We start from the raw sequence: 17,197 nt of genomic DNA on the forward strand, positions 1-17,197 counted from the left end.
TAAATCCCCAAGAGGGTTTTCCGCAGCAGCTGCATCAGGAAAAGCCTTCTGTTGTGGACAAAAGCTAAAGTGCTCTTAGCTTTTAAGTCAGACCTTTGCAAGGATTAGTACTGGCATTTTTTTCTGTTCATATTGCCAAAATATGTTTTGTCAGTCAAGTCCTACCTGCTACCACGATGGTTTGGATATACCTTAGAAAGAAAGTTGCCTACCTCTTGTTCTCTAACTTAGTAATGTTTTCTAAAACAGCACTCATTACTTAATCAGAGAATTCTATCAGTTCTATTCTTTAAAAAGAAACTCAGAAGACACCGAGAGGATGTCAATCAAAGCATATGCCCTCTGACAGGAAAAGGGGAAAGGTGTTTTTCTCTGATGCATCAAGGCAAATCCAGGATCTGTCTTAAGTCCCATAGCCTCTTTCAAATGAACTTTGACAGTCTGTTTTTGGAACTGGTCAATTCTCAGTTCAAATAAACCCAGTTACAAGCAAGGCTGCCAGGATTCAGCCCTTCTGTCTTCTAAAGGGCTACAGAATATATCACAAAGTTGTAAAAGGCCCAATCTCCAGGGCATACTATTAATGTGTTCAGTATGTTATCATCGAAAATCTGTGCAGAAGCATTTTTACAAAATATTTTATTCTAAATATACAATGGCTAAGCACAATGTATAAACAAATTGACTTCATGTAAATGTTTAGGATACTCATTAGCTATGCTGCAAAAAAATTTTTATTTTTTAGAATAACTGTTACTTGCAGAACCAAAAGCAGCAGTCAGATTCCTATCATGCTGTCAACTCTTGCTATTTCAAAACACCTGCAGTTTACTGTGTAGATCATGGCTTAGGTTGAAAGGGACCCTAGAGATCTAATCCAACCTCCCTGCCATGGGCAGGGATGCCTCTCAACTAGACTAGGTTGCTCAAGGCCTCATCCAATGTGGCCTTGAACATCTCCAGGGAGGGGGCACCCACCACCTCTCTGGGCAATCTATTCCAGAGCCTCGCCATTCTCATACTGAAGAGCTTCTTAAGACCTAGTCTAAACCTGCTTTCCTTCAGTTTAAAACCATTTGCCCTTGTCCTGTCGCTGCACACTCTTGCGAAAAACTCCTCTCTAGCCTTCCTATAGGTTCCCTTCAGATACTGGAAAACAGTTTTAAGGTCCCCCAGGAGTCTCCTCTTCTCCAGGCTGAACAATCCCAGCGCCCTCAGCCTATTCTCATAGCAGAGATTCTCTAGCCCCTGGATCAACTTTGTGGCCCTCCTCTGGACTCGTTCCAAAAGATCTATGTCCCTTTTATGGCAGGGACACCAGAACTGGACACAGTATTCGAGGCAGGGTCTCACAAGCGTAGAGTAAAGGGGGAGAATCACCTCTCTTGAGGTCAATGCTATTCAGTATAGTTCAGTTTTTGAGCTTCCCTCACACTATGTACACATATTCTAACATACTGTAATTTTAGTGCAAAAAAAGCACAAATGTGATCAGAGTGCTCATTTCAAAGCAAACGATAAATCATAAGTTTTTGCAAGAAAAAAAAAAGGTTTTTATTTAAACAGCTGCACTGTCCCTATCACCTACATAAACTATAAATGCAACAGTAACTTCATCTTCAGACTAAGTAGTGGGCTACATATAGCTTAACTCATCTCTGAATTTATACACATGCACACAGTTTTTGCTGTTAAAAAATTAACCTTCTTCAAGTAAAACAGAATACAACTGCTGCTGTATTCATACACGTTTTTTAAGGCAGCAGTTGATGACACAGACACAAAGAATACGTATTCCAGACTACGACATCTCCGTGTGCTCATGGAATCTACTCCTTCAATCAACTGTACAGAGTGGTGGCTACCAATTTATTATACGTTTTGGTACTCAGATTGCAAAACAAGAAAGCTACCTCAAATTAGAAAACTTCACAAATTTCAAGTTTTAGTCTTCAGAACAGTCTTGAATTAATGATTCTTTGAAAACTTTATCAGAGAAGTACTTATATGAAAAATAACTCTGGATAGAAGCAGTACTGTTTCAGGCCTAATTCTTCAATTAGCTGGTGCTTTCGTTTTGAGATTTTGCTCTAACAAAGTTGACATTGTAGCAGACAAAATTCTTGTGCTCTCATGAAGAGAGCATCTAGTAAAACGGACATGTAGGAGGTCCTGCAGTAAAAATTTCCCTTCAAATAGACTCACCTCATCCTTTAGCATAGGAAGGCTTCCATTTTTAACTTCCATTGAAATACTGTGTTAAGTCTACCCAGACTTCACATACTAGAAACCCAGTGTCCCTAAAGGCAGAGGCATCTGGGAGCAGAGGTCTCTTCAGCAGTCTGCAGGCAGCATGGCAGGTCCCTGTCCCTGGTGGCAAGGCTGGCCCTGGACAACACTTCTCACAGTTCTCCAGTCTGCTTACAAAGTCTGACTCTGCCTTTGCATACAAGTAGCTTGCAAGCAAGAGACTGATTTATTATTTCAGCAGATTTACCAATTCTACTAATGAAATAAAACATGCCCTTTCCCCCCTTCACCCTGCTAAAAAGCAATATACTTTTAAAAGGGTAATGCAATCACAAGCATTATGTCAATGAAAATTACATGCTGGGTTTATCTCTGTAGGTATCTGTCAAATGCAAAGCACACACAGCATCTCTGGTGTAATAATGATGTTTTATCATTTTAATTACAAACACTTTGAAAAAAAAATCCCTAAAGTGTACCAATTGGGGTGGTCTGAATTAACAGTAGCTTGATAGCCCAAGGGTAGCAAAAATAGATTGAGCTACCAAATTTCATAGTAGTTATAGCAGCTGTCTTCTTGCCTCAGGGAACCCGAGTATTTAACAAAGCAGACAGCTTGGCATTGGCATCTGATTAGTAATGTGGGTATTGTTGGACAGAATACATGCAGTTCTATTGTTTCACTGTTTGATTAGGAATTTGGAGACCCACAGCATCATTTAACTTTTATATTAAGCTTCTGTATGTTCATTTACAGGTACCGTAAAAGGATATTTTCTCACTTATCACTTGCTGCAAGTAGGGAATGTTGTCTTGAACATGATCGATGAAACATGACAGGATTGAAATGCCAGGGTCAGTTGCCTCCCCATTTCTGTGCCAAAATTTTGCTGAAAGGACCGCGTAAGCTTTTCCAATTGGGGAGAAAAGTGAATAAGGTGAAAACCTGTTCTTCCCTTACCACAGGATACAAATTACTTGGAATTTAAAATAATTTTGAAACAACATTTATTCCAGTTTAACATTACAAGGGAAAATTTCTCTTCACAATGCAAGTCTCAGAGGAAAAATTCAGCCATTGGAGTTTGAGAGAGTGGAATTGATTTTTATTTCTCTAATCCCACAGAAGCCTGACAGTTTGGATAACTACTGCATGTAGGAGAATCTCTGTTTCAAAACCAGCCTGCTTAATGGTAAAAATCTTAGTTAACATGCTTTATCTAAAAAGGCTTGATCTCAGGGAATAACGTTAGCACAAACAACAATATCACTCTGAGGTTTGCATTTGAACTTCATACAGCCCCTAAGACCTCCCACGTGGCTCTTCTCTCCTCCGTTCTTTAAGTATACATCACAAATTATTGGTGCTTGTTGGCAGAGTTCAAATCACTGAACTCATTGCAAATAGTCTACTTCAGCTAGAAGTACATTCTTTTACTCTACCAAATCCATCTGAGGTAATAAGACTTGATGTTTTATTCAACAGAGCTGAGGAAAATTGTTGCACAATAGGTTAATTCAAAATGGCAGCATAGAAAATGCATCTGTCAGTGGGGATCAAATTACAGGGCAAGCTCCTCTCAATGCTTAGAAAAACAAGTCTGCAGTTCTACAGATTATGTGCATGTGTGTGTTTAAAGGGGTGGGAAAGGAGCTAAATATCTCAGCTAACCTCCAATTAAAGTCAATCATAAAAACAGCCAATTTAATGAGTACGGATTTCTTTGGGTAATTATAACACCAACCACTTTTTTTTCTCCCTCTCTTAAATCTGTAATTCTGCCTTCTTGTTATTGCTTGCTTTGTCATTAATCGCCTCAGGAACTTGATTTCCTAGCAACAGACTCTGCCACCAAACATTTGGCTCCTGTTCAACATTTTCTTTGTGAAAAATGGCACTGCTATTGCTGCCTGGCTGTTGCAGCTAGACTGGCTGTGTAAGTGCTCTAATAATGCAGTCTTCTAAAAAACACCCAAAATCACATGATAAAAGGAGCAATGACTGAGCTTCACTAATTACTGTGCCGAAGAAGTGTATCCGCAATTTAAAGGCTACTGGGGTAGAGAGGAATGATAGGAAAACAAAGATGTATATTCTTCATAGAAAGCAATCCTAACAGAGGTGAATATTTAAAACTAAATTTTATGATGCTAGACAGAGTGACATTAATTTTCTGTTACAGAAAAAGGAGATACAATCTTTCTTAGAAGTTGATGATGCATTTTTCTGCATAAGGTAAAAAGCATTCATCTTCAAAGAATGACATTTTGAGGATCAATCTCTGCAAAAAAAAACAAGAAAAAAGGCTTCTCACTCACTTTTCCACGTAAGTTACTCGAGAAAAGACTGGCAAAATTGTGGATGAGAAGTTCTACCTGAAATGGTGACATAACGCACACCACATAAACACACCACAGAATGATGTAACACATGCCAGTGCCAGTTTAGACAAAGCTCTTTTTTGCCTTCTGATCAAAGAAATAAAGCTGTGAATTTCTGTGTTTATGAAAGAGAAAGTATTTTTCCCATATTTGTTTTGTAAGCCAATAAATGGCAGATTTGCCTCCTGGTTAGATACAGAGTACCACCTCTCTACAATGAACACATCACACTTGAGCTATAACTTTAAAAAAACAGTCTCTCAAGCTAGGAGATTTCAGGAAATGTATCACAATCCACTGCAAGTTATCATACTCATCATAGCAGTAAATTCTAATAAAAATGCCTTCATTGAATATGGCTCTGAAAGGAGGAGACAGCACAAAAGAAATTTCATTTATACTTACATTATTATAATACTCAGCATTTTTTGTCAAGTAGAATAGCCAAACCAAATGTAAAACACTGTAGAATGTTATTTAAGCTTTGCTACACATCGCTGACATCAAGCTTATGTTTTGACAGACTCATGCTGAAACCAGATAATTCCACCATCAAGCCCACTATACCACCACAGTATCTCTCTGCTTAGACAAGTACTTAGGCATTAAAAGAAAATAAATATAAAAATACCACAGTATTTGTTAAAACATACCAGGGTGCTTGGAGATTTAAAAACTTCTCCAAGAGACCGGTAATATTACACTGGGTTCATTATGACGTGCCACAGCACACAACATTTCCTACTTGAGACTCAGCCTAAGACCAGAGTACCTGGTCACCAAAAAAATCCCAACAGTTGCCATTAACTTTGTAAACACAAAAGAGATGCTGAAGGTGGTGAAGGTAATTTAACTGTGGCCTAACAAATCCAAGAAGTATTAGAAAATTGTGTACTTCATGTGGTACAACTGAAGCACTTCACCATTGAGAAATTTCAGTTATTTGCTACATAGAAGTAATGAGAAGAGAATGGTTTAAACTTTTATGGATTGTAAAATAACAGCCCATGCAAAGCTGTCTGAGTGAAAGTATTATCTCCTCGGAATAAAAGGTTGTATGGGAACACTGAAAGTGAGCAACCCAAAATCCAGTTGCACAGAACTAAGTCTTAGAGTTACAAAAGAGGTTCCTTGATCCTCTATACTCTCTACCCACAACAGCTAGTACAGGACCTGAAGCTTTCAGGCTCTGTAAATTCCAAAAGCAAAGATGAGAACCTAATGCATAAAGTATGGTGTAAAAATGGTTCCATATCTCCTTAACAACCACAGACAAGCATGAGCATCAGCAGTGCTGTACCTATGTGAAATGGCTAGGCAAGGCAGTCTACGTAGATACTAATGAGAAAAGCTCTGAGACATAACACAACACCAGCTTTTTAAGCACACAAACTATACACAAAACACAAATTCAAATACAGTCCCTAAACAACAATCTACTATTTTGCTTTCTATAGAAAACAAACAAACATTTTATTAAAGGAAGATATGTTTGGGTTTTGGGAGCTACTTAACTCATCCATTCTAAGCTAAGACTTAAGACTTAGATCTGTAAGTTTTTATAGATTTGGAACATAACTGCAGACAATACTGCCATTTCATGTGCTTAGTAAAGAAAAGTATTTAAGGGGAAAGAAAATAAGAATCTGAAGCACAGAAGGAACTTTTGAGAACACATTTATTACTTCAGCAGCAAGATAATATTAGCATCAAATGACAGGCTTTCACCTACCTAATGCTTCAAACAGCAAGCATGAAATGAATGCGGGTTTTGGACTGACAAACAAAATGAGCAAAGCTAAATAAATGGCAGAAAAAAGAATGGGTACCTGGTAAACACATATCTGGGAAGCACCACACTTGTGGCAATAGTGTCCAAATCCTGGCAGAAAGTTAAAATTCAGCTGTGTCTATAATCAAGCAGTATCAGTTAAGATTCCACAAAGTTAAGTTTGGCTTTTAATGATGGAAAGCATTTCCTCCTTTTCCATTTTCTTCCCATAATGAAGGGACAAGTGCAAAACTATTTACTCATATACAGTAACACAGAGGTGTTCATTGGAGTCAAATGACAACTAAAATTCCCCTCAGTTTTTCTGTTCTCATCAGTACCTCTTATGAGCAGATTTTTTTAATATCAAAAAAATCGACAACAAAAATATCTTTGCATTCAAGGTCTTTGTAATCTATGAAAATTAATAGTTATATGCTGCAAGTCGCATTAAGAATGTTAACACGTTTGTGCACAATGTCAAAGAAACTGAGTACCAGCATTTCCCATTGATTTCAGCTGGCACTAAAACCATTGATGATCTTAAAAAAAAAAGCATGACTCAAAAAAGCCCACAACCCAATAGAGTAATACCATCAGTTTACTGAATGCCTCTGAAAATAAGGCAAACAATGCGCCTAAATATGGAGTTTTATCTGCCAAGTTTGTAAATACAACTCTAACATGCAAGGCCTAACAGAAAGCATAGATTCCAGAAAGAGGGAAAAAAAAACCCATTACATCAGCCCCACCCCCTAAAACACAAATTATTTTCATGTCACATTGTGGCCCATTCACAGCTTAAGAGACAGAATTACAATGTTTAGTGTTATCATACCTCTCAACTTACTCTGAAATATGGAAAATGTCTGAGGAAGAGATATTTTCTAACACTGGTAGGAACCAAATAAAATCTCTTACAGTGAATTCTAATCAGACACCAGCAGCACAGCTAGCTGTTCCATAGCAAAATGAATATGACAAACTGGAAGATACAATGTCAATGGTAGAAATTACTACAAGTATATAAATCATATCTGAAGAAGGGAAAGAAACTGCATAGTTTGACAGTACATGTAATCTATCTTAAATGATACAAAGTAGAGTAATTTTAAAGGATTAAAATACACCTTTAAAGGCTACTATCTAAGAGAAAGCTGGGGGAAGCTTCTGTATTTGGCTTCTGTGATTTACAGGGTCCTATTCTTTGCTAGTCTTTCTCCAATTTGTCTGCCAGATCTGATTACCAGATGGCTAAAATAAATGTATTGTGTTCATTCATGGTAACAGAAGTTGTCTTTAAGGGTTCTGTCACGGCTTCACTATCTTTTCCTTTGTACCTACTCCTCCTCCTGTGAATTGATTAGATTTCAAAGCTAAGTTTCATCTGAGGGCCATTCTGCTGAATGCTGCATTGAAAAGCATATTATCTATTCAAGGGAGCACATACAGATGACCACAGGATACCACAAACCTGTCCCAAAGCAACAACCACCCTACTCTGCCAAGAAAATCGATTGTTTGATAATCTCAGGATATGGATTTCCAGAATTAAGTATCTGTCACTAACATGAATTCTAATGCAATCCAAGAAATAGGTGACAGTTGGATAGAAAAAAGGAAATGAAAAGCAACATGCACATGGCAAAGCCAAGAAAAGTAACAAGACTAAAGTGAAGACAGACAACAGCAGATGAATGACTTGGAGAGCTATCCTACACCTCAAGAGTGGTATTTGTTCACTAAATGGTTTTGCTTAATTTGGCAAACTGCTACAAGCCTGCAAGTAAAGAAGCTGAAAGAAAAGGGCATGAATGCACTGTAGCATGATGGAACGTGTACGGTTCTACATGTCTCCTTTCCTTAAGTAAAGATACACATGCAATCTGTAATCTCAAGTGATAACACTGTCCTAGAAATCTCTTAGATAAACCCATCTTTGAGTGGTTTTGCTACAGGTGTGAACCAGGTTATCCAACAGATCTCTTCCTGCAATCAGCTGTTTCTCTAATCTGGATTCCATCTATTGAAAACATCTAATACAGTTTATTAGCCCCTCAGTGTTATTTATTTATTCATAAATAAATAACATATGAACATTTTGGGTTATATTCAGTTTAGTACAATGATTCTGTGTCTTAGTCAAAGCTTGGATGTCATAGAACTGGCATCTGAAGGAAAGCTTTTAATATATATGAAAATCAGTGTAGTGAATCATCTAGTCAAAATTTAAATTATCAAACTGACTGAACACAGAAGTGTGGCTTCAGAACTAAGATGAAGGCTATATTTGAAAAAACCAAACCTGTTTTTCATCTCATTTAACTTTCCTCACTTTTCCTGAAGCACCTCCATTAAGTTTAATTCTTCTAAATTTTACATTGGAAGCTTCATTGCTAATTATATATAAGCATGATAAAATTAAAAAAACAACAACTGGGTACAGTATACCTTTTGGTAACATTTGTCATTCTCTTTATTTAAACTATGCTTTTAGCCTTTCAATACTTTTTTTTTTTTTAGCCAATAGCATTAATTCCTCATCATGGTATTTGAAACAGACTGTGGTACAAATATTGGGAAATAAAAAACCTCAGAACACTTGAAGAACAACAAAAAAAAAATGAGTAGACAATATACCTGCATATTTTTTTTAACCACAGCACAAACATATGGCCATAGAATTGGGATGTATTCTCCTTGTATACTGAGGAGGTTATAAGTATTTTTTTGACAGTTTATCAAGGGTCAGTCTGGGCCATACACAAGAATCAATAACAACCATGTAAAGCCTACAGCAGTGCACACTAACAGGCTGTAGGAGGCATTAACACTAGCTAAAAGAAATAACTGTATTTTCAATGAACTTGTTCCTCTTGGATAATCAATTTTTTACACTTCTTACCAGCTGTTCCCACATAGCTCAGGTAGCAGAATGGAAGCAGCTGTCATACAGAATCCATATATTACATGCATGTTATGAGGTCTTAATCTTCCGTAGATGTTTTATGTTTGCTAATTTTGATCAGTCATATCAACTTGAGAGCAAGACGAAAACAAATTCACCACTTGTATTTAGGCAAGATGTAATCTACACAAATATGCTAATCTGGCTCGATTCATTCTGGATGGTAAAAAAAGAATACTAATTGTGAATCTGCCAATGCCCCATCCTCAAAATCTATTTATTCCACAAGTAAAATTTCATCTTTAAAATGAGTTTGCCCCACCGCCCACATTCAAGAGATTTGTCTCAATCATTGTTTCAGAAATACTGAGTTATAAGGTGCCATAATAATTACTATGGAATAAATAGCAATTAAGATTGTTCACACAAATAAGCTCAAACTGTTTGCAGTGAATAATTATGCTAATAGTGTTTTTCTACATAATTTGTGCATCCTTCACAACAATCTACTAGAAAATGTGAAATGTAAATTTGATGCACTACTACAAAAGCTCTGAAAATGTTTAGTTCTTATGATTTCTTCCCCACTAATTTAAGAAAGTACACAACTAAAACATACTTCTACATTTGTATATTTAAATTCAAAGAAATCAAAGTATGCTGAAACTGAAGCAGTCATTTTCTTTCATTGTAGTCTTACGAAATCATCCAAAACCATATGTGACAGACATGCTCATTGCTTAAACCTCACACGAGTTGGAACACAACTTTTAGCAATTTGAAAGAAGCTGAACTTACTGCTATATAGTAAACTTTGGCCTTTTCCACCAGCTTCCAGTTCTTCTCCAAATCAAGATGCTTTTCCTTATTATAGCAATTAGCAGCAGCAAGGTTAGCTACAAGAGACCTGAAATGATTGAAAACCAAGCATTAGACCTTCTTTAATTAATGCTACTCCAAATTTCTCCTAAAGAATAAAATTTTTCTCAAGACAATCTAAGATCCTAAGGAAGATAAAGGCAATTAAAGAGCACCACAAACCACAAATACTTTATTTGACCATCTCATAATACCTAAATAATATATTTTAAATAATATATTAAATTTACATTTAAACCATATATTAAATAATATTATTTAAATCCAGCTCCATGGTTTATTTAACCTATCGCTATTATACACTGTTCATGTGCTTTTATTTGCTCAGAATCAACCTTTGTTGCATTTTGTGACTGACTTCCTCTATATGATACAGGATTTGAAGATTTTATTAAAACTCTTCTAGCACCTAACACCTAAAGTAAAGCAGCTACTCCAGCTTTCCTTCTGGAAACTATTTTCTCTCACCGGAAGCACAAAGTTGGTGGATATGTATGACTTGCCTTTATAACTTTTAATGTATAATTACATTATTTAAACAGGTTTTTTTTCTTTTTCTTGTTTGGTTCATATTTTCCTTTGGCAACTGAAAAAGGATCATGTTGCTACTTATAGATGATGAACTGTTTAAAAAAAAAAATGGCTTAGCTGTGCATCACTACAAAACTATCAGAAATTCATTTGTACTTCATTCTTTCCTAACAAGTTGTAACACAAGCCATGGGACCCAACTTCCATTAGCAAGAACAAAAATATTTGTATCATACCTACTTTCTTACATGTAAGATACTGTCTATGTTAAATCTGTCTCTTCAGCTATTCAATTCAACTTAATGAAACACACAAATCTTAGACATGCACTCCTAAAATTAGGTCATAAGAAAATGGTAGCTCTCCACTCTGTTTACCATGACCAAATCCTTCTGTGCAATTTTACAGTGAGAATGTTTAATAACATCCAATATTTAGAGAAGGGGAGATGGGGAAACAGACATTTCCATGCCAACATACAGAGTTTTAATTTTAATTTTCAATATTTAATAGTCATAAAGAGTCACCTTCAACACGTCACTGTGACATTTAAATACATGAGGAAGATAATGTGTAACTACACATACAACCTATGCCTATAGAAAACTTTTGCCTCCTCCAGCGTGCATACAATTTATGTTGCTTGTATCATCCTTTTCCATATAAAAGCCCTTACAATCCAGAGACACTGGGTCAGAGTCAAATGCTAATCTGCTTCTACCAACTTAGGCTTCTGCCTCCAGCCTGAGTACCAGGTAGAGGTGTTGTAAGGTAACAAAACTAAGAGTTCTTGAAAACATATCCCACCTCAAACCAGCATATTTCCACCATCAACATTTCTCTTTGTCCTATTCAGTAAAAAAACAAACAAAAGCCCAAAAGAACCCCTTATGAATACAGCAACTGAGTCTCCCTGCAAAATTCCTGAAGCACTCCTCCACAACAATCCTTGTAAGTTAAACAGATCAGGTACATAAAAATTAAAGCAAAAAGACTTTTTCTAATTATGTCAAAATACACAGCACACTTCTGTGTCATATCAGCCCAGGAATATTCTTGAGGCTTCTCTCTTGTAATTCTAAATCCTAAAGGCAACAAGACCTAACATGAATATGGATTTTTTTTTTTTTTTTTTTAAAAAGTTATAAACAAGTAGACTAAGCCTCTGTAGCAGTACAAGCAGCAGGGAACAAGTTTCATTCTTGATGAATATTACCATTTCAATGACAAGTAAAACACTGGAGAACCAAATAAATCCAAGAAAGACACATGCATAAATGTAATTTTCTGTAAACCAGAATTTAAAAATCAAATTACATCTTTAACTTTTGGCAAACCCTAAACATCCGTCAGAGACATAGATGGAAAAATATTGCCTGTCTATGTATGTTGCTAAGTGAAAAGCAATTACATACCAGAAAACTAAGCAAAGACTCTCTTATGTTTCCTTTCACTTACCACGTAACCCTGAAACTGTAAACCAAGCTCTCTGTGGCTACATCCAACCGTAGAGATGCTCTGCACATGATGTGTAATAGAAGATTATTACACTGAAGACAAAGCACCAAGCTTTTCCAAATTAAAACTGTAAGTCTTACAGCACTAAGTTCAACATGTGGAACACAGAGAAGGTAGATGTTTTTTCAATGAAATACAGTAATTGGAGACAGCCAGTGCTTTAAATCAAACAGCCTAATGGACTCAGTGCATGTGAGTATTTGATCAGAAAGGACAAATCAAAGCCACAGATTATGACAAAGTGTACGTGCTATTTTAGAGTTCAATCACGTGTTACGAGTTTTATGTAAAGCTCTCAGAAAACAAAGTGTATTAGTATCAATAAGCTAGAGATTTCAGTGGTAATCACAAATTAGCTCAGAATCCTTTCCTGCTAAAAGCTAGACAGTCTTACCAGAAACAAGAAACATTCACATCAGTGCATCTGGAACATAGATGTACACAGGCACTTACTGAGAAAACCAGGGGGGCTATTTGTCAGCTCCTCCAAAGACACAAGAAAGCTGAGTTACGTGAAAAAGGAAGTTATCATGTACGTGATAAATTTATCAACTAGGGGACAGGTTGAAGTGATTCTTACAAATATAAAGAATGCTGAAAACCAAGAAACAACTAGAGGGTAAGTAAAGAAAGAGAATAAAATTGCTCTCATTAGAAGGCGAGAAGGAGGGTTGCACAATAAAGCCTTTAGCAGTGGCCTTTTTTTTATCTCCTGAGGACAGAAATAAGTTTTTTGTACTCCCTGCACACTCTCAAGCATGCTCTAAAACAGCAATTGAGATGAAGTAATTGTTTCTATTATTTGAACAAAGATTTGATACTGAAAGAACTTTTATGTTAGCAAACCCAAAATACTGCTTAATAAGTTAAAGTACTTGCAGACATTTTTATGAGTAAATTTATCTAAACTTTTAAATTCCATTGAGATGCAGAGCAGAAGATGCACATATTTTTCCTGAATTCATGATGTATGTCTATTGACAGTCTTGACTTCAGTTTCCCATCATGTCATCTAGGAAATGGTGATTGCTACAGAATGCATACACAGACACTATGTGACCAAAGAGAGAGAGAGAGAGAATCACAGGGCAGAAACATCTTTATTGCTTTATTACTTGTCTTCTCTTTGAAAAACTGAATATGGATCCTGGAGATGAAGGGGGAAGTCTGTAGACATAATTAATGTCAAAACTCCAGATGAAGATGAATGAACTTCCTTCCTCCGCTGAGTATGAACATTCATTCCTGAGAGTAAGACATTATGTATGACATTAAATTGGGAGGGACAGGCTGATAAACTGGAGGACAGGGCTGTCTGTCATTCAGTGGATCTTCAACAGCCTGAAGAATTAGGCTGGCAGAAAATTTCAAGGCAAATGCAAAGTAATACAACTAGGATGGAATAATTTCCATGGAGCAACATAGGCTGGATGTTGACAGCATACAACACAGCTTTGCAGTAAAGGATCTCGAGGTGCTGGTGGACCAGGCCTGGAACATCAGTCAGCAGTGCACCCACACAGAGAAAGTTAATTACATTCTCTTCTATATATGCAAGCATGCAGACAGCAAGATAAAGGAAGTTATATATTCAGACCTCTGAATTGTTATATATATTTTGAGTTATATATCCAACCGCTGTTCTGGTCTCCAGACCTCATCTGGTGGTCCATGTCCAGTTGTGACCTTTCCATTACAAGGAAGACACTGGCATAATGGAGGGAGTCCAGCAGTAGGCCATCAAGATTATTAGAGGGCTGGAACTCTCTTGGTTGAGCATTAAGAAGAAGTACCTATAGGGAGACTTGCCTATTTTCTTCAAATATCTGATGAAAGTCTACAGAGAAGATGGAGCCAGACTATTCTTGGACAGAAGGAACAGACACAAGCTGGAAGAAGGAAAATTCAAGCCAGGTATCATCAAAATAATTTCTCCCATGAAGAGTGGTCAAACATTGGAACAGGTTGTACAGAGAGGCTGCGCAACCTCCATCCTTGGAGATATTCAAAACCCAGGTAGAAAGGGCCCTGAAAAACCTGATGTGACTTTGAAGCTGGTCCTGCTTTCTGCGGGGGTTAGGACCAGATGTTTACTCTAATTAAAATTGTTCTAGGGTTCTATATGCTATATAGAAAATTCTCTCTCCTCTGACTCTCAGTTCAGTTCATGTTGCTGCATATTGCCTTTTTTAATTCTACCCAAACCATTCACCAGCTTCTCAGGAAGTCTGGTGTTTTAATTATAGGACTGCTATCTTACTTAAATAAATTCCAATAACTCCTGATACAGTTTTGAAAGGCAAAGAGCAGTTCCTCATTCCTCAGTTCAATGGCACTGAAAGCCACAGAGAGATAGCAAAAATCATAGTGACAGATATTTAGCTCTTATTCAGAGCAAAACTGAAGACATTCTTCAGGGTAACCAACACCATTTTTATTATTGTTTTAATATCTAGTATCAGAAAATTTACATATTGGCAGAAATCACAGATGATTGGTGTGTCCTGGTAGCATCTCAAGATTAAGGCAGACTTGACTAGATGGTTCTGAAATCTTTAAAAAATTGTCAAGAGGTAACCAAACTAGCTCAAGAGTTGTGGGTGCAGAGAAAAAGAACACGACAAAGGGCCATGTTCAAAATAAATGCCTATCATCTTCAATATCTCTTTCTGAAATTCCTTGCTTTATTAATTTCATTACAGTATGAAAAATAAATCACTCTATAAATGGGTTCTTACTTATGGAATGCTCTGAAACCATGCAATAGACCACAAAAATTATTGTTCATAGTCTACAAATACAAGAGAAGATGAGTTCTGAAGAAGTGATTTTTTAATAAACACCACCCAAAAGAAAGCAGTAAATGAAAACATGAAAGACAAAATTCAGAAGAAGTAGTTAAGATGTAGGCAGGGAACAACAGTTATTAGATGAACTTCTCAACGCAAAAAAACCCCAGCTTTTTTCTTCCTTTTGTATAAAAGCAAATGAACCCTTTCAATCAGGCTTTATGCTGACACCTATCCACTTTATACACATTATACACCTGAAGTATATTCCTCATTTGCTCACCAAGGATATGCCTTACATGCCCATAAGCCTTCAGAAGCTGCACAAACATGCTTGTTAACCAGATTCTGTGTCCTGAGTATTTTCTGTCTCCAGAGCAACTGGGAACTATAAAGTTCAGAAAGAAGTAATAGATTACTAACTCACACTACTCTACCCCAAACTATGAGCTAGGCAGTCCTATGGGATCTCAAACTAGTGCTAATACTTTTTTTATCATTCAAATCACAGTTTTTCAAGGCCAAATATTCCAAGCAAATCAGGCTTCACACATGATGCTGACTGCATTTATATCTTCAGAAAATATTCAAGGGCCCTGACCTGTTATCACTAGTGATGCAGGCAGCACAGGTTCCTGTTGGTTCTTCACTCTGCTCATAGTAATGGGCATCCACGTGAGCTTCTTCAGCCTTCTTCTTTAAGATTTCTCCAAATTTATCTTTGCCAATGCACCCAAAGAAAGTTGCAGCTTTGTAAGGGCTCTGGATCATCCACTGCAGATTGACAGAAAACAAACAAAAAATTCCAAAGTTAGCATGCCCTGTGTATTATTTTTTGCCTTTTTTCTTTTCATATTTAATTCTGCCTACAAAGTACTGTGACATACAGAACATTTCTATGCCTGAAGTAAAAAACATCTAATACAAGGAATGGAAGTTCAGCAAAGAATAAAAAATTCACCCTTTATGATCCCACTGAGAGTTTAATACCTAATTTAAAACTTAAATGCATGTAATCCACTATCAAACCAAGTAGATCAGTATGTTTTTACAAGGTCTTTCAGAAGCAGTTCCCTTGCTCAAAGGAGATGCCCCTACACTTCCATTTAATCAATCAATATATTGCATCTTTAAAGAAAATTTGTAGAAAACAAAAGGAAAGACAATAGAAACAAAAAAACCCAAATATACCACAAACCCCAGAAAAATAACACGTAAGGAAAACAATACATTTGAAAAATCTGAGAAGAAACATTGTGCAACATTCACAACATGCATAAAAAAATAAATGGTACTGAAAAATAACTATTTGTGTCTACCATTTAATTATATGCAAAAAAGGAAACGTTCCCCATTTACATTGTTAAACCACGCATGAAAATATCTATCCCCAACTTTCTTAAGAGCAGTTCTGTCACTTCAATTGTACAGAAAGAGCACAGCTACACAGTGTTGCTAAGGTGCCAGGCTATTTCATAAAGCTCCTCTTTTGTTAGTACAAAATATGTATCATTCAACTGTAAACATAATGCCATTTTGTACGAAGTGGAAAAAAAAGGCATTTAGCAGCAATGTAAAAGCAAGAGTGAACTAAAAAAATAATTGTGAAGAAACAATCACAGGCCCTGCTCTGCTGGTGCTGAGTCAACCAACTGAAGTCATTATAATTTACTCTAATTACAGTCACAAAGCTTATCCACTCAATCTATAGTATGATTTAAAGGCTAAATCAACTTACTGCTATACTCAAATCCTACTTATAATTGTTGCCTAATCAAGATTTAAATAAATGATGTCTCCATTACAAAGCAGCATTAGTGGTAGCTGTGGGTTGTAGAAAGGTCAAGTAACTGAGTTGCAAATACATGCTTAGTCACATCTTTATTACTTCCAGCACCAGAGAAGGAAAAAAAAAAGGAAAAAAAAAAAAAATTACCTTTAGCCATGTAAAAGTCTTTCTTAATATAGCAAAGGTGAACAAAAGTTGAAAGGCCTTTTTCCTGCAGCAATTTAATATAGATAAAAATTTAAGGACAAAACCAATTGTGTTGTCAGATGGTGGCAGCATTCAATCTCTTATTCATTAAATGTTCACTACATATGCTCTGCTCATCTATTCCTTATCACTCTAAATTAATATAAATCAAGAAAACCCCTAACAAGAGAATT

General features: G+C 36.4%; 1 protein-coding gene across 1 annotated transcript in view; it reads right to left on the reverse strand.

Moving 5' to 3' along the window:
- The window catches only part of ADK (adenosine kinase), a gene marked incomplete at its 5' end in the record, with an annotated part of 137,282 nt that extends 121,433 nt beyond the window's left edge, over nucleotides 1-15,849 (reverse strand). The window contains 2 exons of the mRNA XM_008936002.1: nucleotides 10,110-10,218; nucleotides 15,630-15,849. Of these exons, the coding sequence (XP_008934250.1) occupies nucleotides 10,110-10,218; nucleotides 15,630-15,849 (329 nt within the window). The remainder of the gene's footprint in view (nucleotides 1-10,109; nucleotides 10,219-15,629) is intronic.
- Nucleotides 15,850-17,197: the final 1,348 nt, after the last annotated feature.

The sequence above is a fragment of the Merops nubicus genome, unplaced genomic scaffold, assembly GCF_000691845.1.
Source record: "Merops nubicus isolate BGI_N331 unplaced genomic scaffold, ASM69184v1 scaffold102, whole genome shotgun sequence".
Taxonomy (NCBI): Eukaryota; Metazoa; Chordata; class Aves; order Coraciiformes; family Meropidae; genus Merops; species Merops nubicus.